The sequence below is a fragment of the Tachyglossus aculeatus genome, chromosome 22, assembly GCF_015852505.1.
Source record: "Tachyglossus aculeatus isolate mTacAcu1 chromosome 22, mTacAcu1.pri, whole genome shotgun sequence".
NCBI classification, from domain to species: Eukaryota; Metazoa; Chordata; class Mammalia; order Monotremata; family Tachyglossidae; genus Tachyglossus; species Tachyglossus aculeatus.
In genome coordinates this window covers 25,963,527-25,986,286 of record NC_052087.1, presented here as the reverse complement: position 1 = coordinate 25,986,286, position 22,760 = coordinate 25,963,527, and the positions used below count along the sequence as shown (strand labels likewise).

General features: G+C 42.2%; 1 protein-coding gene across 1 annotated transcript in view; it reads right to left on the bottom strand.

The window, feature by feature from the left end:
• Positions 1 to 22,760, bottom strand: part of HSD17B12 (hydroxysteroid 17-beta dehydrogenase 12) — a 108,682-nt gene that overhangs the window by 45,099 nt on the left and 40,823 nt on the right. Inside the window, exons 2-4 of the mRNA XM_038764493.1 lie at positions 20,012 to 20,058; positions 18,809 to 18,884; positions 2,092 to 2,199 (exon numbers count right to left, since the gene is read on the bottom strand). Of these exons, the coding sequence (XP_038620421.1) occupies positions 2,092 to 2,199; positions 18,809 to 18,884; positions 20,012 to 20,058 (231 nt within the window). The remainder of the gene's footprint in view (positions 1 to 2,091; positions 2,200 to 18,808; positions 18,885 to 20,011; positions 20,059 to 22,760) is intronic.

Genomic DNA, 22,760 nt, shown 5'->3' with positions numbered 1-22,760 from the left:
GGATGTAAGCAAATTGGGTTGTAGCCCCCCAGCTCACATTTGTCCATTCATTCAACTGTATTTATTGAGCGCTTACTGGGTGCAAAGCACTGTACTACTGTACTAAGCAGTTGGGAGAGAACAATCCTTGCTCTCAAGGAGTTTACAATCTAGTTGGGGAGATACGTACTCAGTTAAATTTTACGTAGGAGGAAGAAATAGAGTGTCAAGATGTGAACAAAGTGTATTGGGGAGGAAAGGGAGGGGAGTGTAAGAACCCAAGTCTCTAGATGATGCAAGTGCTGAAGTGGCAGGTGGGGTGAGGGGGATGGCTTTTGATTTTGAAACTATGTTACCACCTTGTTTAAGCCTGTAATTTATAAGTGCACAGTATTTTACGTGGGCAGTAGATTTGTCTTATGGGGAAGGGGGGACGATATGGCAGAGAGCCATAAATAAAGCTAGTCTTAGATATTTCTTCCTACCAAAAAAAGTCTCAATACAGAGCCTCTAAGAGCATGCCAGTAAAGATGGAAGAGGTTGCACAGATGTTTCTCTATATCGTGTTTATTGACAAATATCTCAGTCACTGGAAAATATTGTACTCTCCACAATTCATGAAATTTAGAAACCCCAGGAGGAAAATGCAGTTCACATGCCTTATGGTGAATACCAAGTACTCTGTGGGCAATTAATGAAGCAAATGGGCATTTTCAGAATGGCAGAATTAAATCATTATGGTGGACCGAATGCAGACAGAAAGCAAGTATGAATTGGGTGGGGTTATACTGTTAGAGCACCATAACCTCCAGAAACTCTGGAGGAACTTTAGGTTAAGAAGTTGGTTGATGATGTAAGACCTTTGAGAAATAAACAAAGCAGTGAACTGAACAATCATGATGTAGCTGGCTCAGCTTCAGAAAGAGCAAAGTGCAACCTTCAAATTACTTTAAAAAAAAAAATTATTTTCAGGAGGCTAAGGTCTCCTGTCAAGATCAGCCTTAATGTGATTGGGGGGGAGCCCTCCCCCTTAACATGTCATTAATCATGATTGCACACCATGCTCCTCCTTCCTTTCCACCCCAAAGGCTCAACCAGAGTCTGTCCATTGCTTCCCTCGCCACCACTCACTCCTTCTGGTCTCTGGCAGACTCCCACCCCTACTTCAGCACCATGGAGTGGGCCATGCATTGGAAGGGTTCTTGACTGGCACCTTAATCTAATCTGCTGCCTTCATCAGTTATCCCCCCTCTTCACTGAGCAGAGAATTGCAGGGAAAGTTGGCTGCCACGCATGTGCAGCATCAGAGGAAGGGGCGATTACAGGGTGGTGACTGCAGGTCAGCTCCAAAAAGCCCCGCCCCATGCTACATATATATGTGGCTATCTTGAGGATCTGTTTCAGGTATCATCTTAGTCTCAGAATAGGGTTTACTCCTTGGTGTAAAGAATTTTGCACCGAACGTTCACGGTGGCAGTTCCTTCTGGCTTCCCCAGACAAAACACAGAAAGGCTTCTTGAACTAGGTGCTTCCCCCATGTCTGAGCTACGGCAGGTCTATTTCTTAAATATACCCCTCCTCTTCCCTCTTTTCCCTCTGTTTGATGGGGGAAAGAGAGGGTGAGTATAAGGTTATGGTTGATCTTTTCCCTTTTTAATTCCATGCCCGGTCTAAGGCATACTGATAATCAGATCTCCTCAAACCAAGGCCAAGGAACTGGAGCTTTCTTAAGACGTCAAGATCTGTTAAAAAGATTTTTCCTCACGATTCACCTGTCTTTTAAAGAACTATAAGTATGAGAATGTCTCTATAACCACATCCATGACATTTTATGACCCTCAGAAGTGAGGTTCAACTGTCAATTAATTAAGAACAAATTAACTATAAATGGAATGACTGGAAATAATGTGTTGAGGGAAACCAATCAGAATTCCCCAGCAGTGAAATTCTCCCACTTCAGGTTTGTATTAAGATGACAAACTGCATTTTTGCCTGAAAAATCTCTCTGGTTATACCACCATGGTTTTGTAACCTAGTAATGAAAACCATCATCTAGGACTACCTATATAAGAGCTGTCAGGAAAAGGCTAGGAATGTGAAAAAGAGACAAACCTAAAATGCCAATCTCAAGGCCTTCCAGTCCTGCTTTAATCCCGTTATAGATATCTTCTGAGCCAAAGTCAGCGGCAATAGTCTTGGTTTCCACTTTGAAGTTTTCTTCTGAAAAAGACCACAGGTAGAGAGGGAAAAAAATGAAATGCAATACGATCAAAATTAAAACACTCGGTAACATTCTTTTAATGCTTTTCTAGTTTGGAATTTCTCTTACATCATCTTGGCTATAAGCCACAGCTGCCCAGGACGGTGGAGAAAAAAGTAGACTCCGGATGCTGGGCTAGATTCCCAGCCATGACAAAGTTTGATGAGGGACACAGAATCTCTCTACTGCTTGTTTTAAAATAGTAATATACTAATAGGCCCAGGTCTGACAGCATGTACCTTTTTATCATTTTTTTTTTTTTCGGTAGACTGTAAAGGCAGTATTAGGGAATATTCTTTTGAAAATACGAGACTGTCTGGATAGAGTGCAATGGTAGTGTCCGAAGAAACAGCTGTGTGCAGAGTCTGAGTGTCACTACGCAAATCAGTCGTATTTATTGAGCGCTTACTGTATGCAGAGCATTGTACTAAGCACCTGGGAGAGTACAATATAACGATAAACAGACATATTCCTTGCCAAGTTATCCTTAAAGTGGCAAGAATGGCACTCCCACGTTATGGCAGGAGTAGGTCTATCACACTTCACTTCAGTCAGAGGACTAAAAAATAATAAAATAGAAATCATTCTCACAAACTGGTTCCAGGAACATTCTGATACTTCGATGAAATGAAGAAGCAGTTACTGGTTCGCAAGAGGCTCCGACTGGCATTGCTAGGCTCAATGACAAGTAATGACATTGGATAGAAACTTTCCCAAAGATGACGAATTGGAGGGGAGAATAACTGATCTAGACAATACCTTGGCTAACACTGATGGCAAAACATTGCTGGAATACAAAGGGATAAATTCATGCTCAGAAAATGGGTGGAGAGGAGAACCAGTCCCAGATTTGCCATTCAAGTGAAGGTTGGCAATGTTAAGATTTGAATGTAGGAAAAATCTTGAGTCTGGGAGGATGAGTTTAACTTCAATGCTCATGATATTTACTAGTATAAATAACCGTGATGCTATGCTCCTTTCTTGAACCTTCAAACTTTGGGTAGGGTCGGGGGAGGGGGAGTGTTCCCGGCCCCGACCAAGCCAACCACGTGCCTGGTTCTCACTCACACCAGCCAGCCCAACTGCAAATGGACACAAAGACCTGGAGATTAGCAGGTTGTGGCTTATTGCAGACATCTAGCTCTTGCACCAACTCACCTACTGGTGATCTCTTGCCAGCAGAGCAGAGGTCAGCAGGAGACAAGCCCACTTTCCACCTCTCCCACGTCCCACGCTCCTCCCTCGTTCCTCCCCGGGGGAGAGTTTCCTCACAACTCCGGGCATGTTGGGTTGTGCCACCTGTAACGGGGCATTCTTACATGGTCTTGGCTTTTGCTCACGTGTGGGAGAGGTGGGCACGATCCCATCTTCCCCCTTGGCCTTTCTCGTGGGTTCTGCGCAGTCCTCTCAAAGGTTATCTTCAGACATGCCTAACGGGATGTTGGCGCAGGCACCACTTTGTGGCGGCATACCCGCATTGGGCTGATCCCAGCGTGTTTTCCCAGCAGCATGGCCTGGTGGCTAGAGCACCGGCCTGGGTTCTAAACCCGGCTCCGTCACCGATCTGCTGTGTGACCTCGGGCAACTCACTTTACTTCTTTGGGCCTCAGTTATCTCGTCTGTAAAATGGGGATTAAAGCTGAGAACTTCATGTAGGATATGGACTGTGTCCAACCTGATTAGCTTGTATCTACCCCAGCACTTGGTGAGATTCCTAGCACAGAGGAAGCACTTACATACCATTGTAAAAAAAAAAAAGAAAAAGAAAAAAAGAGGATCTCTGACCTCACCTACTTGCTATACCGCCATGGTGATCTCTATCGCCTCTTACACTCCCCAAGTTCTCTATAAACTCTAGCACCATACCGAGCTGTGGAACAGAAGCTGTGGTGGAAGGAGATGTGCAGTGAAAATTAAAAACTGGTTGAGTATAAGACACATGACAACCTGTTTTCCTCTCTTTCCTTATTTGAAAACAGAATGACCATTCAACTTAGATACGATTTTTTTCCAACTTTCCATGGGGGCTAATGGTCAAATAAAAAAGAAAGGAAATGGGAGAAATTTTTAGACTTTTATGACTTTATTTTCTGCTTCCAGTAAGAAGAGCTAAAATTAGTTTGACTGCAAAGGCATCTGAAATACCTACCCTTCAACACACAAATGCTGGCCCTGTTTTTTTCTTTAATCTCTAAATGTATTTTTTCTTCAACCTGTCAATTTGTTCCTGAAAGCTTCCACTCTAACTTCTGCACATCCTGCTGTAAATATGCACTTTTTCTTAATCTGAGCTAATGAATATGCTAACACTTAAAAAACAAAAAAGTGGCCACACCAAAAACTAATATAGGGAAAAGCAAAACAGCTTATTTGAAAAGAGAGTTTAAATAATTCCTCTGGAATATAAATAGGCTCTATTAAAACCAGTGCTTACTTGAAAACAATCAACACTTTAAGTGCCAAAATGATCCAATAAAAATTTGCCACCAGTTAATGAATCACCCCTAAAATTTTTAGAACTGTTGAAAATGCTGTAGATGAATGAAACAGAGAACCGCTATCAGAGATTAAGTCTTCTTTTCCTGGCCAAGCCATACACAGCAATATATAACTTCTTACACAGATTGCTTGGTTTATGTCTACCAAAAACAACGTACTTTCCCAAGTACTTAATACAGTCATTCACTCATTCATTCAATCACATTTATTGAGCACTTACTGTGTGCAGAGCACTGTACTAAGCGCTTGGGAAGTACAAGTCGGCAACATATAGAGACGGTCCTTACCCAACAACAGGCTCACAGTCCTCTGCACACACTAAGTGCTCAATACACTAACTGATATTCCCATTTCATCCATCTCCCCATTAAATGTAAGCTTCTTAAGGACAAGGATTGGTTCTTTTTTCTTTGAAAATTCTCTATGGAATTTTACCTAATTCAATGCTCTGCACATGTAGATACTCAGATAGTTTGTTGATGGGTAATAATGTTCTCTGTCCATGAAACATTTAACTTTAATACTCTTTAGGACATCACTATCATCAGTCCTTTCTTCTCCATCCAAACTGCTTCCACATTAATCCAAGCACTTTTGCTATCCCACCTCGATTACTGTATCAACCTCTTTGCTGACCTCCCTGCCTTCTGTCTCTCCCTACCCCAGTCCATACCTCACTCTGCTGCCCAGATCATTTTTCTATAAAAACATTCAGTCCAGGTTTCCCCACTCATCAAGAACCTCCAGTGGTTGCCCATCCACCTCTGCATCAAAAAGAAACTCCTTACCACCAGCTCTAAAGCACTCAATCAGCTTGCCCCCCCACCTCACCTCACTACTCTCCTACTACAACCCAGCCCGCGTACTTCGCTCCTCTAACGCCAACCTTCTCACTGCACTTCCATCTCTTCTATCTTGTCACTGACCTCTAGCCCATGTCCTGCCTCTGGCCTGAAATGCCCTCACTCTTCATATCCGACAATTACTCTCCCCACCTTCAAAGCCTTATTGAAGGTACATCTCCTCTAAAAGGCCTCCCTGACTAAGCCCTCATTTCCTTTTCTTCCATTCCCCTCTGTGTCGCCCTGACTTGCTCCCTTTAGTTATCCTCCCACCAAGCCCCACAGCACTTGTAACAGATCTGTAATTTATTTATATAAATGTCTGTCTCTCCCTGTAGACTGTAAGTTCATTGTGGGCAGGGAATATGCCTGTTATACCATTATATTGTACTCTTCCAAGCACAGTGCTCTGCAGATGATGAGTGCTCAATACATGTGATTTCTACAGTGCACACCAAGAGGGACATGGCAAACCCTTGTAAATAAACTTGATTTCCTCGACCAGGACGGCCCCCTCCACTGGAAAGCCTTGTATTGCAATATCGAGCCCTTCAGGGACCAAAGAAGAAGAGAGAAGCAGAGTCCAGTCACCTGTAGATGCACTAGAAATGCATGTAGATTGGAGGAGTCTATTTGGAAATGCCCAAAGGAGGAGGTGAGCCACAGGGGCTTTCCTTCACTAGCTCCAGGAGCTGTTGAGAAGATTGCCACAGTCACAGTTTTATAGGTCTAGGATTTCTCTGATGAACATGTAAATCTTTAAGGTGAATGCTACATGCTAGATTATGTAATTGTCTCTGACCATGTAAATGAAAACAAAATAAATTTAGGAGCCTTTCTTGTCTTGTCTTATGCTGTCGAGTCGTTTCCGACCCATAGTAACTCCATGGACGTGTCTCTCCCAGAACGCCCCATCTCCATCTGTAATCGTTTCACCCTATACCAAAACCATTAAGGTGGTCTAAGAAAGACCGTAGAGGTCAGTTTTCAGAAACACTTGCCTTTATTCAAACACTTCTATGCTAAGTTCTATGTAAAGCAAGCTCTTGAACTATCACCAGCTTTAAACTTGCTACCTAAAAAAAGTACTGGCTCTGGTGCAGTCAAAACTTTCCATCAAGCTTCAATTACGTTAATTTTCGCATCTCTATCTCTTGCACATGCTGGATCTGTAAATCAACAAATATATTTATTGAGCCCTCACTGTGTACAATGCACTCTACTAAATGCTTGGGAAGTACAAAACAGAGACACCATGAATTCTTGCCCACAAGAAGCTTGCACTCTTAAACAGCATGATTATCTTCAGTTTATATTTCACTCTTTCAGAACTTCACAGCCCAAAGAGTCTACGGAGGGCCAGGGTTACCTCAGCCCATTTTCTCCATTTACTGTTCTCTCCTCACTTTCTTCCTCTTATTTTTGTTAAGTAAGAGTAGCTCATTATTTCTTAAAAAAATGTACAATCAGAGCAATAGAAGACATTGTGTAAGAAAAATTAAATTTTAAGCAAATATTTTCAGAGAGGCAAACATCAGAGTCAGCTATGTTGGCTCTAGTATGTTGTAGCCAGATTTTTTTAGTTACTTTAGAATTATTTTATTTATTAAGGTAAATTAATTACATTTGATTAAAAATTGGCATTGATTCAGCATGGAAATCTGGCAACACAAAAGACAATAAAAAAAGTAATGGAATGTTTTAAAACTAGTAAAATACTTCTCTCAGTATTCCTTGAGCAACTTCTGAAAATTTTAAGAATGGGTTTTTTAAAAGTCATTCATAAAAAACTGTCAATTTGAAAGGGGAAAGAAACCATTCACAAAAAGATCTGAAAAAGCCTACCTTCCCATGATGCTCTTTTCCATTCAAGAAAAAGTAGCTACTCCCATGATTCGTCGTTCATTCATATATGCTCCTCATGATTCTGTTCTGCATGTTTTGCTTGTGCTTTAAATATACAGATCGACGAATGGCAAATGCAACAATATCTTTCCCTCGTCATCCAATCTGAACTGCTGCCTTGGATAAAAATCCCCAGGGAGATGCTGCTTTATAAAATGACGCTCCAAGTTCTATTAAATCCCTATTGCTGTAGTCTTGTGATCGCGTCAAAAGAAAATTAAGTTAGTAGCGCACGACCACTAAAAAACCTGCACACACAAGCTATTAAGTCTGCTACAAAAAACATGAGGTCCCTGAAAATAAGTGAAGCTTATATAAACTGATGTAGCAGCTTTATAGGAAGATTAATTATAAGCCAAGTTCTATCTTCCCTTCCCCTCGAAAACCCACTTAACTCACTCACCAAAAATGGCTCCCCTTAGGTCTGAGAATAATTTGTTCAAAATATTCAGTAACTAACATGCTGTGTGCAGTTATAAACTACCTTTAATTTCATTCTTCAACAAGGCTGTTTTAAGGAGGAATTGGAAAAATTTCACACACTTTGTTATTTTTCTATTTAATACTGCATTTGGATATCCAAGGTCTAATATAATGTGGGAAGAAAAATTTAAATAATATGCTAGGCATTTAAATTTTTGAAATACAGAGCGAGAGACTTTGAAATAAATCAATAATAACAATGTCACAATTCAAAAACAAGTTATATGCCTGGTTAATACAAAGTTTGTTGAGCAGATCAAACCTAGAACTCCATTTATAACAATTATGCTATTTGTTAAGTGCTTACTGCATGCCGAGAATTATATTAAGAGCTGGGGTAGATATAGGATAATCAGGTCCCCATGGGGCTCACAGTCTAAGTAGAAGGGAGAAATAGGTAATGAATTCCCATTTTGCAGATGAAGGAACTGAGGCCCACAGAAGTTAAGTGACTAGCCCCAAGTCACATAGCTGACAAGTGGCGGAACCACGATCAGAACTCAGATCTTCTGACTCCTATGCCCGTGGTCTTTCCACTAGACCACGCTGCCTCATTTATATCCCTGATAGTTGGTTAACTGTATTTATTGAGCATTTACTGTGTGCAGTGCACTATATTAAGCGCTTAGGAGAGTACAATATAACAGACATATTCCCTGCCCACAATGAGCTTACAGTCTAGAGGAGACAGATGTTAACATAAATAAAATCAGAGATATGTACATAAGTGCTGTGGAGCTGGGAGTGGTGAAGAAAAAAGGGAGCAACTCAAGACGCTGCAGAAGGGAGTGGAAGGAAAGGAGGGAATAGTCAGGGAAGACCTCTTGGAGATGTGCCTTCAATAAGGTTTAGAAGTGTGTGGAAGCGGGGTGTGGGCAGTGGGAGGGGTGGAGAGAGTAATTTTCTATCAGACATGAAAAGGGAGGGCATTCCAGGCCAGAGGCAGGATGTGGGCAGGAGGTCGGTGATGAGATAGACGAGATCCAAGTACAGTGAGAAGGTTGGAACTAGAGGATCAAAGTGTGCGGGCTGAGTTGTAGTAGCAGAGTAATGAGGTGAGATAGGAAGGGGCAGGGTGACTGAGTGGTTTAAAAGTCAATGGTAAGGAATTTCTGTCTGATACAAAGGTGGATGGGCAACAACTGGAGGTTCTTGAGGAGTGGGGAAACATGGACTGAATGTTTTTGTAGAAAAGTGATCCGGGCAGCAGAGTGAAGTATAGATTGGAGTGGGGAGAGACAGGAGGCGGGAAGATCAGCAAGGAGACTGATACAGTAATCAAGGCAGGATAGGATAAGTATTTGGAGTAACACGGTAGCAGTCTGGATGGAGAGGTAAGGGCAGATTTTAGCGATTGTGGGCACAGAGTAGCAGAGCAAGTTGGGATAGGAAAGCTGGTAGTTTGGGCCCAGCAGAAGAAACACAGAGGGAGGCGTGGAAGTGGTTAGAGACTCCAGAGGTGTTACACAGATGGAGGGAGGAATGTCAAGTTGTAGCAAAACGCTTTCGTGCCAGACGGGAAGGCTTTCATTACAACATCATCAAAGGTATTTATTGAGCGCTACTATATGCAGAGCACTGTACTAAGTTCTTGGGAGACAGTAGAGTTGGATGACACATTCCCTGCCCACAGCGAGGTTACAATCTAGAGGGTGAGACAGACATTAATAGAAATAAATAATTTATAGTATATCACAGATAAATAAGTATGTGCTGTGGTGCTGTGGGAGGGGTGACTATCAAATGCCCAAAGGCCCCAGATCCAAGTGCAGAGAGGACTCAGAAGGGAGAGGGAGCTGGGGAGAACGTGGCTTAATCGGGGAAGGCTTCTTGGAGGAGATGTGACCTTAATATGGCTTTGAAGGTGGGGAAGAGTGGTCATCTGGCAAATGGAATTTCCACTCTGTAGGTGGACTAAAATACCTCATAAAAATGGTATGTGATCCCACGGAGATTCACCCTCCCCTGCTTTTGGAGCAGTTATTTGAAAAAGGTACTACCTCATTTCTCTACTCCCCCTCAAAAGTCCACTTGACTTCTTCCCCTACCAAATAGTTTCTGAGACGGGAAAAGACGCATCAAAAACCTCCCAGCCTCTCTTTCTCCCTCCAACAACTGGCTTCACTCACTATGCCTTTTAAATCCTTTAGCTGTGGTATCTCAAACTAGCTGATCGCTGAATAGCCTATAGTCAACTAAAACTTGTTTAATTTTTCTATTTACATCTGCTATCAAACCAACAATAAGCTAAATAAGTATCTACTGAAACATGTGGTCATTCTACCTAGAAAGCCGAAGCTGAGTGAGAAGTTATTTCACAAAAGTGCAATATTATCTTTTTCTATACATTCAGGAAAAGGAAGAAAGAAAATGCATAAAAGACCTTTGTGATGGATTTATTTCTTAACAAATGATTGAAAGGGAAAAAGCTAGCCAATACCCTACCTAGTACGTAAACATAAACATCTTCAAAATGGGTAGGGAACATTATGGGCAGGGAACATGTCTGCTAATTCTGTTGCATTGTACTTTTCCAAGCACTTAGTACAGTGCTCTGCACTTGATAAGGGCTCTATAAGTACCATTGATTGATTCAAAATGCATTTGCTTGGCACCGAATACAAGACACCCGCAAGTGCAATATCCCGGCCAAATTATTCCTCTTCTTGTACCCAAGTGAGACTTTTTGAAAGCCTTTAACCAAGAAATATTTTGAAATGAGTGACGGCACTCCAATGCTTATAGATCACATAAGTTTTCGGGGGTGTGAAGTGGATGACCTACTAAGTCATTTCCAAGCTTATAACTTTATTTTTCCACCAAGATTAAGATCAATCAATGGCATTTATTGAGGTCTTACTGTGTGCAGAACACTGTACTAAACGCTTGGGAGAGTACAACAGAAGCAATGATCATTTGGTATTATGCTGAAGTACTACGTTTTCCCTTTTCCTACAACAACAACAAAAAAAAGCTGAGCAAATAACAATCATAGCAGTTCCAACTTTAGTATTCTAATAGCTTAATCTTCACCTTTTTCTTAGGGGTACACTGCATCTTATGTCAGTAAATTGGATAAATCAACTGCTCGATAGTTATTCTTCTTCCTCTGTGTTACCTGAGGGATCTAGGGCCCTAAGAAAGGTGGAAAGTCTCAGGGGCACTGAAGGGGATGGGGGAAAATTAGAGTTGGAGCTGGAGCTGCCATGTGTTTAATCAATGAATCCGGGGTGGCCATTTCCACGGGCGACAACTGTGATGGCCTTCAGCAGAGTGACTGGCTCTGTTGCCACGGGGAGTGGTGAAGTCAGTCAGCCAGTCGTATTTATTGAGATCTTACTGTGCAGAGCGCTGCATTAAGCGCTTGGGAGAGTCCAATTTAAGGTGTCCACCACAAGAAGCTGCCATAAATACAAGCTCCAAGGGAAAGTGACCGGAGGCGCGCAGGCTCCCTGAACCTAGGACTGAAAGTCCAGGAGGACCCAGCCAGACTGCCCTCAGCCCCGGCCACAGACCTGACCCCCAAACCCTACCTCCTCGGACGGGGTAGCCATGGACACTGCAGAGCCGGGGCATTGAAACCAGGAGGAATGCAAGTTCCCGCGTTAGTGCCTGGACACGATCTACACGGGTTTTCAAAGGGAGGATGCCACATGTCCTGTGTGTGCCAACCTCAGAGCAAGAGGGCTCACTGGAATCTGGCAAGGATGATCTCTGGCGGATTCAGAGCCCAAGATAGAAGAATGACCCCTCCTATTGGATAACGAACAGAAACAGAGGAGGGGCAGAGGACCAAAGACAGATCGTCATCATCGATGGCATTTATTGAGCACTTACTATGTACAGGGCACTGTGTTATGTGCTTGGGAGAGTACAATACAATAAAGAGGGCAGAAATGTTCCTTGCCCACAACGAGCAACTCCCCACAGGATGGCAGAAAGCAGAAGCAAGTGGTTCTCTTTCGGATAACGAACAGGAAGAGGGGAAACAAGGAACTGCACAGGACAATCAAGCCAAGGACCAGAAGCAAAGCAAAACTAAAACTCGGGAAAAAAGAGAAAGCTTTGGTACAAGCGTTGGGCTTTAAACCAGAGCAATTAGCAATTACCTCACAGGCATGAGAGTAGACCATTCATTCATTCATTCAATCATATTTACTGAGTGCTTACTATGTGCACAGCACCGTTCTAAGTGCTTCGAAAAGTACAATACAACACTAAACAGACACATTCCCTGCCCACAATGAACTTACAGTCTACGGGGGAGAGGGGGGAGACAGATTAATATAAAAAAAATTACAGATACATACCTAAGTGTTGTGAGACTGCTTGGGGGGGATTGAGGAGGGGAAGAACAGAGGGAGCAAGTCGGGGTGATGCAGAAGGGAGTGGGAGAAGAGGAAAGGGGAGGCTTAATCGGGGAAGGCCTCCTGGAGGAGATGTGTTGAACATATGCACGTTTGCCCTGATGAACTGGCTGTGTGGCCATTGTAAAAATCACTGACTTCGTATACAGGTCATGGGCCACATGATGGTGAAGTGGCCATCCCAAATAGGCCTGAGAGTCAGGAGGACCTGGGTTCTAATCCTGCTCCACCACTAGTCTGCTGTGTGGGACCTTGGGCAAGTCACTTAACTTCTCTGTGCCTTGGTTACCTCATCTGCAAAATGGGGATTAAGACTGTGAGCACCATGTGGGGCATGGACTGTGTCCAACCTAATTAGTTTGTAACTACTCCAGAGCTTAGTACAGTATCTGGCACATAGGAAATGCTTAAGAAATACCATTTCAGAAAAAAAATAATTCCAGCTAAGGGAGTATGAATGCCTAGAAAGAGCAATGTGGAAGTCACAGTCCCAACCATACTGTGCATACAGAAACAGTGCTCTAGATTACTGTAATCGGTACTTCGATAAGGTAGTGTTTAGTACATAACTGCAAAGAGAATCAATTATATAGCTATAATTCTGCAGATACAGAACACATAAAATGAGGCCATTCTTGGAAAGGAATGATAGTTGCAAAACTCGGAACACTTCCTCACTAAGATCTGAGCCACAGTGTAAACTGTGATGCGTGAGTACTGAAACTTTGTCTTCCGAAGAATCTTTTTTTTCCATATATCTTATTCCCTAACTGAATGTTGTGTCCAAATGACTAGCTGTTATCCATTTAGAAAGACAAGTGATAACTTTAGGGGGGGAGGGGAAAGGAAGGGAACGGTACACCAATCATCTACTTAGATGGGAATCGTTTCATGCTCCATAACCCCCTCCGCTATTATTTTTTTTTTACATCACAGAACCATCAATAATCCATTTGGATAGGCCACTTACTGCTTTAAAGAAACTATACAAACACAGCCAAGTATTTTAATTAAGAGGTACAATCTAGTGTCTGGCTATGGTGCAGTCTACTCCCACCCACCTTCTGCCAGCTGTGGAATAGCTACACTAACGCAGCTGCCTCTATTGAAGAAGCAGACTAAAATACGTTCATTCGGCCGGTCCCTGTAATTGGTAGGTACGGAACCACACTTCACTCCTCTAATGCCCACCTAATCCCCTGTACCTCAATCTCGTCTATCACGTCACCCACCTCTTACCTATGTCCTCTCATTGGTCTGGAATGTCCTCCCTCTTCATATCTGACAGAGAATTACTCTTCCCACTTTCAATACCTTCTTGAAGGCACATCTCCTCCAAGAGGCTTTCCCTAAGCCCTCATTTCCTCTTCTCCCACTCCCTTCTGCGTCACCCTGATTTGTTCCCTTTCTTCACCCCCATTCTTGCCGCTCAACCCCTCAGCAGTTATGGACATGGCCATAATTTATTTTTATTATTGTCTGTCTCCCCCTCAGACTCTAAACTCACAGGCAGGCAACGTGACTACCAACTCTGTTATACTGTTATATTGTACTCTCCCAAGTGGGCTTGGTTCAGTGCTCTGCACACAGAAAGCCCTCAATGCAATTGATTTCTACAAAAATGTCAAATGACATGCTGTTGCTCATCAACCACAGTTGAATAATGGTTTTGTAAAATAAAACAAAATCCTTTACAAACTAAAGTTAACCACTCAATTCAGATTATGCTTACTTTACAGGAGAATATTCTTTGTCAATTCTAAAATATGTATACGGCTGGTTTAGATATATTTTAAAAATATCTTCATTCCCACATTAAGGTACTGTAGCAGAGTTTGAGTCTTTTAAAAAAACAACAAAAACCCCCCTTGTTACTATTAAGTTCCCATGTACACAGCACAGAACAAGAATTAAACCCGATTTGAATGAGGAAGGTAATCTGGGGGAACCATATCTAGCCTCTCTCCCTTATGAACTAAACACGACATTCCTAATAAGACTACCAAGCCACCTTAAATGCTGCCTCTTTAGCAGCCGAGTGACCAGATTTGCCCGGTCTCCCTCTGCAAGTCTTTCTGTTTAAGGAAAGGAGGGTCACCCCATCCTCGTGATTTGAAGAAATTCAGCTATTAGAGGAGTGGTTTGAACCCTTTCTTCAGGAGGTGGTTTTCCTTCTTCTGTCAGAACTCTCAGGCAGTCACGGGTTTCCAGTCTTTCCATAAATCCAGATACATCAGCAAACATTTTATATTACACTGACCTCTAAGCCGGCAATGCTGACAGCCCATCTGTCCCCCACCAAACTGAACAGTCTGTCCTGTAGCATGGGTGGAAAGATTCTTTTGACATCGTGGGGACACAGAATGAGCCTGAAGTAGAGAGGTTCCTTGACAGACTTCTGGGGCAAAGCGGTTTGGAAGTTAGAGCCACTCTGGAGACTCCCTATGGATCTCTGGAGACTCCCTATGGATCTCCGAAAGCTGGGACAGTCCGAAAGCGTTCGTTGTGGGCAGGGAATGTGTTTGTTTATTGTTATATTTTACTTTCCCAAATGCTACAGTGTTTTGCCCACAGTAAGCGCTCAATAAATATGGCTGAACGAGTGAATGAATGGGAGATTTTTGAGTGTTATGCCATCGGATACATTACAGATTGAAAATATTCTTTAGGATGAGAGATGGAACACATTACTGTTCACTTCTTGCCACTGCTTCTCAATCAGGAGCACACGTTGATCCACTGGCAGTTCTCCGAGGAATTAAAATTCCTCATCACTATTGTTTCACAGATGCTCCGCCCACATGCACAAGGCAGATTTTTCCTTAAAATTGCACAGCATATTTGGCACTTAGGCATGTAGTAAAAATAAAGCCACATTTTCAAAACCTGATTATTTGATTCATTATTTAGTTCAACCACATAAAGTGCAGCAATTGTGCATGGGTGACACATTCTTCAAATAATACAATACAATGTATGGTGAATTTATATATTTCAAGTGTTCCAGATGATTAGATGAAGTACATTCAAAGAAATACACATTTGTACATATATATATATATATATATATACACACACATGCACATATATATATATATATACACACACAAACATATGTAAGTACATAAATACATATGTACTTCATATAAGACATTGTGTAATGAAAGAGAACAGCTAAATTATTGTCTTCGGGTATAAAGAAATGCTAATTTGACAAGGCTTATTTAATGAGTTATTCTCCTAAGCTCTAAAGAAGGTGTCCTTCAGGAAGGACATCTAAATAATTCCTACACAGGCATAACCCATGATAAATCTGGATTATGTTCCTTGAAAATGGGCCATATTGGGAATGGCTGAATCGGGGGTTCATTTTACGTGACACCTCCTCCCCCCAATCTCCTCCAAGAGATCTTCCCTAAGCCCTCATTTCCTCTTCTCCCACTTCCTTCTACATCACCCTTGCACTTCGATTTGCACCCTTTATTCACCCCTCCCTCAGTCCCACAGCACTTCTGTACTCATATGTAATTTATTTATATTAATGTCCGTTTCCCTTTCTAGAATGTGAACTCACTGGAGGTAGGGAACACATTTACCAACTCTGTTATATGGCATTCTTCCAAGCACTTAGTACAGTGCTCTGTGCACAGTAAGTACTCAAAAAATACCATTGATTGACTGTCCCATATGCTTACGTACAAATTCTTTTCAGCTTATTATATCTCCTCATTGGTGTTATTTCTAGACAGCCCAACTATTTCTGATACCCTGAGACTAAAAACAGCTTGCTGTTTTATCTCCATTCTAAACATAAATGTCTGCTATGAAAGGGCTGACCAACGTTACCTTAAGGCTACAGTGACAAACATCAGCACACTTATTTTTGTACACAATATCCTTCGCATGGCCATGGAAAAAACATGATTATAAAGTTAAATGCACAAGGAATCTAGGAGTAATAAGAAGTATAAGTTTGCTTTAGCTAGTCTCCTTTAATAAAACTGAAGAAAACACTCTTATTTCAATGTTTCCCAATTGGAATTTAGTGTTGGTGATAAAATGGCCAAGGCATTTAGGAATCAAAGCTTTAAAAGAGACGCCTTTCAGCAGTCCTATCACACTTGAGAAGACTTTTAACAAATTCACACATAAGTCATTTGATTATTAGTCATTTGTTTTGTCAATCATATAGTGACAACAACAATTTATGTACCGGTTACGCCCTCTAAAATGTTGAAAATGAAATTTACACTTTAGAAACAACTGAATCTCACTTCCTTATACACTACTTCTACGGAAATATTGTAATGAAGGTTCACTGAAGTACCTCCACTGCAACAGTGGTTACTTTATGACAGGCTTTGCTTTTAAAAGTGACATCCAACAACACGGCCAAGAAAATTACACTTACCCGTTATATAAGCAACAAAAATATGTTTGCAACATTTGTTCTTCATTGGGAGCAAGTCACTGAACTTTAACAGTCTCTACAAAAGCTATTTATATCACGATGATGAAAATCTGGACATGTCTACCTTTCCCCAGAATTGAAAAAAATTGGCATGAGAGCTCTCTTCCTCCCTTCAAAGCCCTACTGAGAGCTCACCTCCTCCAAGAGGACTTCCCAGACTGAGCCCCCCTTTTCCTCTCCTCCTCCCCATCCCCCCCACCCTACCTCCTTCCCCTCCCCACAGCACTTGTATATATTTGTACAGATTTATTACTCTATTTTACTTGTACACATTTACTACTCTATTTTATTAATGAGGTGAATATAGCTATAATTCTATTTATTCTGACGGTTTTGACACCTGTCTACGTGTTTTGTCTTGTTGTCTGTCTCTCCCTTCGAGACTGTGAGCCCGTTGTTGGGTAAGGACCATCTCTATATGTTGTCGACTTTTACTTCCCCAGGGCTTAGTACAGTGCTCTGCACACAGTAAGTGCTCAATAAATACAATTGAATGAATGAATGAATGACATTAATATGAACTGAACTTTCCAAATTGCAGCACAATGCCTTAAGGCAAAACTGTAAGAGAAACACAATCATTTAACTAAAAGAATAATCTTTCAAAGTAATACACAATAGTCTAATAGATGTCCAAAAATATCTATCTCTAAATTTAACTAGAGATGAACAAAATCCAACTTCCACTGGATTTTAAGAGATAATTAGAACAATAAGAGTGTCCACAAACTCTTCACTTCAAAACTTTGTTAAAGAAACAAATAGCCTTGTTTAAGTCAAGGGCCCCTGGTTCTAGGTTAGACCCAACCCCATTGGGCATAACAGGAGTCTTATTTCACTTTGGAGGTTGCTTCAATTTGTAAAAACTTGCAAAGAAAAAACTAGTAGAAAATAGTTGAGAAACAGTGTGGCCTAGTGGAAACAGCATGGGTTTGGGAGTTAGAAGACCTGGTATCTAATCCCAGATCTGACGACTGCATGACCTTGGGCAAGTCTCTTAACTTCTCAGTGCCTTAGTCATCTTATCTGTTAAATGGGGATTTAATACCTGTTTTCACTTTATTTGGACTGTGAGCTCCATGTGAGAGTGGGACTGTACCTCACCTGATTGCCTCCTATCTGCCCCCAAGCTTAGAACAGTGCTTAACACAGAGTAAGTGTTTAAATACCATAAAAAACAAATTGAGTTATGATACACTAAATTGGGTCACTTGGATAAAAATAAAAGTTATTTTAAAGTGAGGTTAACACTCCAGTAGTCAAATTTTTAACTATGGTAACACACTACAAATGCAGAAATGCTCTGGTTCTGAGCATTCTTGAATTATTTGCTTTTCTAGATTTCTGAGCGGGTTCCGACCTCACTACTGAGTAGTCCCAGCATAAACGCCTACAAGCTGGGGTTGGGAAACTGTAGTACTTACTGACTGTGGCATTTGTTAGTGCTTATTATGTGCCAAGCGCTGGAGATAATCAGGTCCCACATGAGATTCACAGTCTAAGTACGAGAGAGAACATTTTACAGAAGAGGCAACTGAGGCTTAGTGAAGTGACTTGCCCAAAGTCACACAGCAGACAAGCGGCAGAGCCGAGATTAGAACCCAGGTCCTCTGACTTTCAAGCCCATTCTCTTTCCACTAGGCCACCCTGCCTGAGGTTTGATATGCCAAAGCTCCTTCGCTTACGACTTGAAGCTTTCCTAAAAATAGCCTTGGGTGGCAACTTGCTTGCTTCCAGTTCCAAGCAAGTAAGGAGCTGCTCAGAAAGACACCACACCAGCCTGTCAATACTTTCCCAGAATCTACAGGGGCCAGTCTGGCTTTGCTCACAGCAGGAAAGTAAGATTACATATGCCCATATTCCCTTCCATTTGACTGCATCCCTTTAGTGCTACTAATATGAAATCATGTCAATGATGCCAATGATCTGCATCTTGCTTTTCCTTTTACCCATCAGTATTTAAATATAACAAGGCAGTCAGTGTGGCAAATGGAAAACTTACTTATTTCTTGGGCAACCTGGTTCAGTTTTTCCTGAGATCTGCTAATAAGGACAATCTTCAGTCCACGTTTTGCTAACTGAAAGCAACAAGAGAGGTATGGAAAATAGTTCAGAAAGATGCATGGAATATCTGAGATTGCTTTTATATTCTTCTGTTTCATAAGGTACTTTTTAAAAAATATTACATGACCAAGGGAGCCTGCCTCCTAACTCTGTTTAATTATACTCTTGTAAGCACTTAGCAGAGTGCTCTGCACATAGTAAGCACTCAACAAATACCACTGATGGATAGATTAATCATTCTGGTCCCTGGCACAAAATGGGTGGACAATTAAAAAAAAAAAATTTACAAAAACCCCCGAACAGTGGACTCTTATTTTGCTGTAATCAGGAGGTACTCAAAAATTATAAGGTATGATGAGCTATGGCAAACTTTAAAACCTTCTAAACATAGAAATAGGCTTTCCAGTAATGGGCAGAAAGTAGAGATTCAGAACAGCTAGTGATAGGCTCTACTGAGATGGTCGGTGAGCCTTCACTACTTGCCCCACTGTGCTAAGCAAAGAAAAAAGAACGTGCTTATAAACCCATCTTCAACATTTAAACATGCTTCACAGACAGCATGCTGACTGCAAGCTACAGGCCCAGATTGGTGTTTTAAAAAGTGAGCCTATAGGAGGCACATTTCACATATTGAAAATAAATTAATACTAGTGACAGTGGGTTAATTGATGATTCAAACTAACTGAAAATTCTCATTCTAATGATACCACATGGCTCTTCCTAGTTTTAAGAACAAGATTGATTCTATAGAGGTCTGTAATTTAAACAATAGTTCTAATTAGACTGCCACTTAATGGCAGGTTATATTTTCTTTGTGCCTGACAAACTATAGGGTCATATTCTAACAGAGTTAACAGTGTCAGAGCTGATCTACGGCATTATCAATTCATCTGCTAAAATGAAAGGAAAAGCACTGTGCTATGAAAATTTCAAAATACAGTAAATCCGGTTCATATCAACAATTTCATTATTTTAAAGGTTAACATTAATAAATAAGTTAACTTAGCAATAAGTTAACTTCCTACTGGGTGTCAAACTGATAAAGCCAACGCTGCCTGCAGATCTAGAACTCAAGACTAGCTAAGTAGATTAGTTCTGAAAGTCTGAATCTAAAAAGGTAATCTTGAAAATAAATCTTTACCTCTTCTGCGTATGCCTTTCCAATTCCATCAGTACCACCGGTGACCACTGAGGAGAGAAAAGAACACAAATTATAAGTTTACCTTCCTAGCAGGTGTATATTTGGGCTACACAACTTATAAAAGACAAACGGAGAAGAGTCAAGGGGACAGTTTATGAGGAAAAATTCAGCAAGATTGTACAGGATATTTTTCCATTAGACCACAGACCTCCAATTTAAGTCCAATATTAAATAGACCTGAACCCACAGTTTATGAAGTGATACCTAGTACTGTATAGTATGCCCACTCCATAGAGATGCTTCAATAAAAAAAAAGTTTAGAACCGTTCTTTCAAGGAAAGTTTACCTGGTTTCGTTCCTAGGATTTGTAATACCTTGGCACCACTTGGAATTCTCTTATTCCTAAACACATTCCATCCCAGGTTTGAATTGTGAAGCCAAACGTAACTGCAAGCATGCTGTTTTCACAACTAAAGTGGGGTTAAGCATCCTCGGCCAATAAACCCAAGATGTGGCTTTGATGACTAGAGGAAAAGTCAATGAAGGGCCGTGAAATTCAAGTCTGAGAGCAGGGTCATCCACAGATGAGTGGGGGGACTTAAAGAACAAAAGCTGCCCTCTTAAATCTCTTCCTGCCCCGCTGTTCCACAACTCCCTATATGTGGGACTCTGGAAAGCCACTGCCATTATGGGCATCAGGCAAGGAGCAAGAACAAGTCACTACTTGAACATCAGTCACTAAGTGACCAACTGCTCTCCAGAGTAATACTCATTGGGAGGTGCGGGGCTTTTCGGGATGCAGGGCCCAGAGCTGTCCCATGTTGCATTGGAAGGGCAAGGAGGTGGTCCAGCCCAGGGAGTGTGTGGAGCCGAGGAGGAGAATGAAAGGCAGAATTTCCACTCCTAAAACTCTTCTCCCGACACACACCAGACCTGGGCCCCTCCCTGTTCCTCCTTATGGACCTCCATAAAGCCCCATGAACCCCACACCCCCAAAGACTGCTCAACTTTCTGGCAACCAGGAAGTCAAAAAACTCCCTCCACATCCAGCAGGAAGAAGGGGGCACTAACTCAAATGTGCATTCTCGCGTGTCCTCGTGTTTTTTCCTCTCTGTCTCTCTTCCTCTCCTTCTCCCTTTCTCTCTCTCCCCTCCCCAGTCACGGTTAGCATCCACAATCCTGCTGTCTGAACAACTTCCTTAGTTGGCTTCACCTGAGATAGCCCTGCACGTAACGGTTAGAAAGCCAAAAGCTATTTTGCAACCGTCAACTCTTCTCTCAAACTTTGACCAGAATCCTGTACATATAAGCAATCAAGCTGCCAAGTCAAATCAGATTCCTGCCGGGAGCTGCAACTGCTGTTGAGACTACACCACTGGGACAACTAGTCCGGCCCAGGGTTCTACACAGTCATCGAGGAAGTAGTAATAGTATTTATTAGGCACTTACGGTGTGCAGAGCACTGTAGTAAGCATTCATTCATTCAACCGTATTTATTGAGCGATTACTGTGTGCAGAGCACTATGCTAAGCTCTTGGAAAGTACAATTCAGCAATAGAGACAATCCCTGCCCACACCGCACTTACAGTCTAGAAGGGGGGAGACAGACATCAAAACAAGTAAACAGGCATGAACATAGCGTGGCTTAGTGGAAAGAGCACAGGCTTGGGAGTCAGAGGTCGTGAATTCCAATCCCGGCTCCACCACTTGTCTGCTGTGTGATCTTGGGAAAGTCACTTAACTTCTCTGTGCCCCACTTACCTCATCTGTAAAATGGGGAATAACACCCTGAGCCCCACGTGGGACAACCAGATTACCTTGTATCCACCCCAGCGCTTACAACAGTGATTATCATATATTCACTCATTCATTCAATTGTATTTATTGAGCACTTACTGTGTGCAGAGCACTGTACTAAGCGCTTGGGAAGTACAAGTTGGCAACATATAGAGACGGTCCCTACCCAACAGCAGGCTCACAGTCTAGAAGGGGGAGACAGACAACAAAACAAAACATATTAACAAAATAAAATAAATACAATAGTAAATATGTACAAGTAAAATAAATAGAGTAATAAATCTGTACAAACATATATACAGGTGCTGTGGGGAGGGGAAGGAGGTAGGGCCGGGGGGATGGGGAGGGGGAGAGGAATGGGGGGGCTCAGTCTGGGAAGGCCTCCTGGAGGAGGTGAGCTCTCAGTAGGGCTTTGAAGGGAGGAAGAGAGCTAGCTAGGTGGATGTGCGGAGGGAGGGCATTCCAGGCCAGGTGGAGGACGTGGGATGGGGGTCAACGGCGGGACAGGCGAGAACGAGGCACCGTGAGGAGATTAGCGGCAGAGGAGCGGAGGGTGCGGGCTGGGCTGGAGAAGGAGAGAAGGGAGGTGAGGTAGGAGGGGGCAAGGTGATGGACAGCCTTCAAGCTGAAAGTGAGGAGTTTTTGCCTGATGCATAGGTTGATTGGTAGCCACTGGAGATTTTTGAGGAGGGAAGTAACATAACCCAAAGCGTTTCTGCACAAAAATGATCTGGGCGGCAGCATAAAGTATAGATTTAAGTGGGGAGAGACAGGAGGATGGGATATCAGAGAGGAGGCTGATGCAGTAATCCAGTTGGGATAGGATGAGAGATTGAACCAGCAGGGTAGCGGTTTGGATGGAGAGGAAAGGGCTGATCTTGACGATGTTGCGGAGGTGAGAGTGGCAGTTTTTGGTGACGGCTTGGATGTGAGGGGTGAGCGAGAGAGCAGA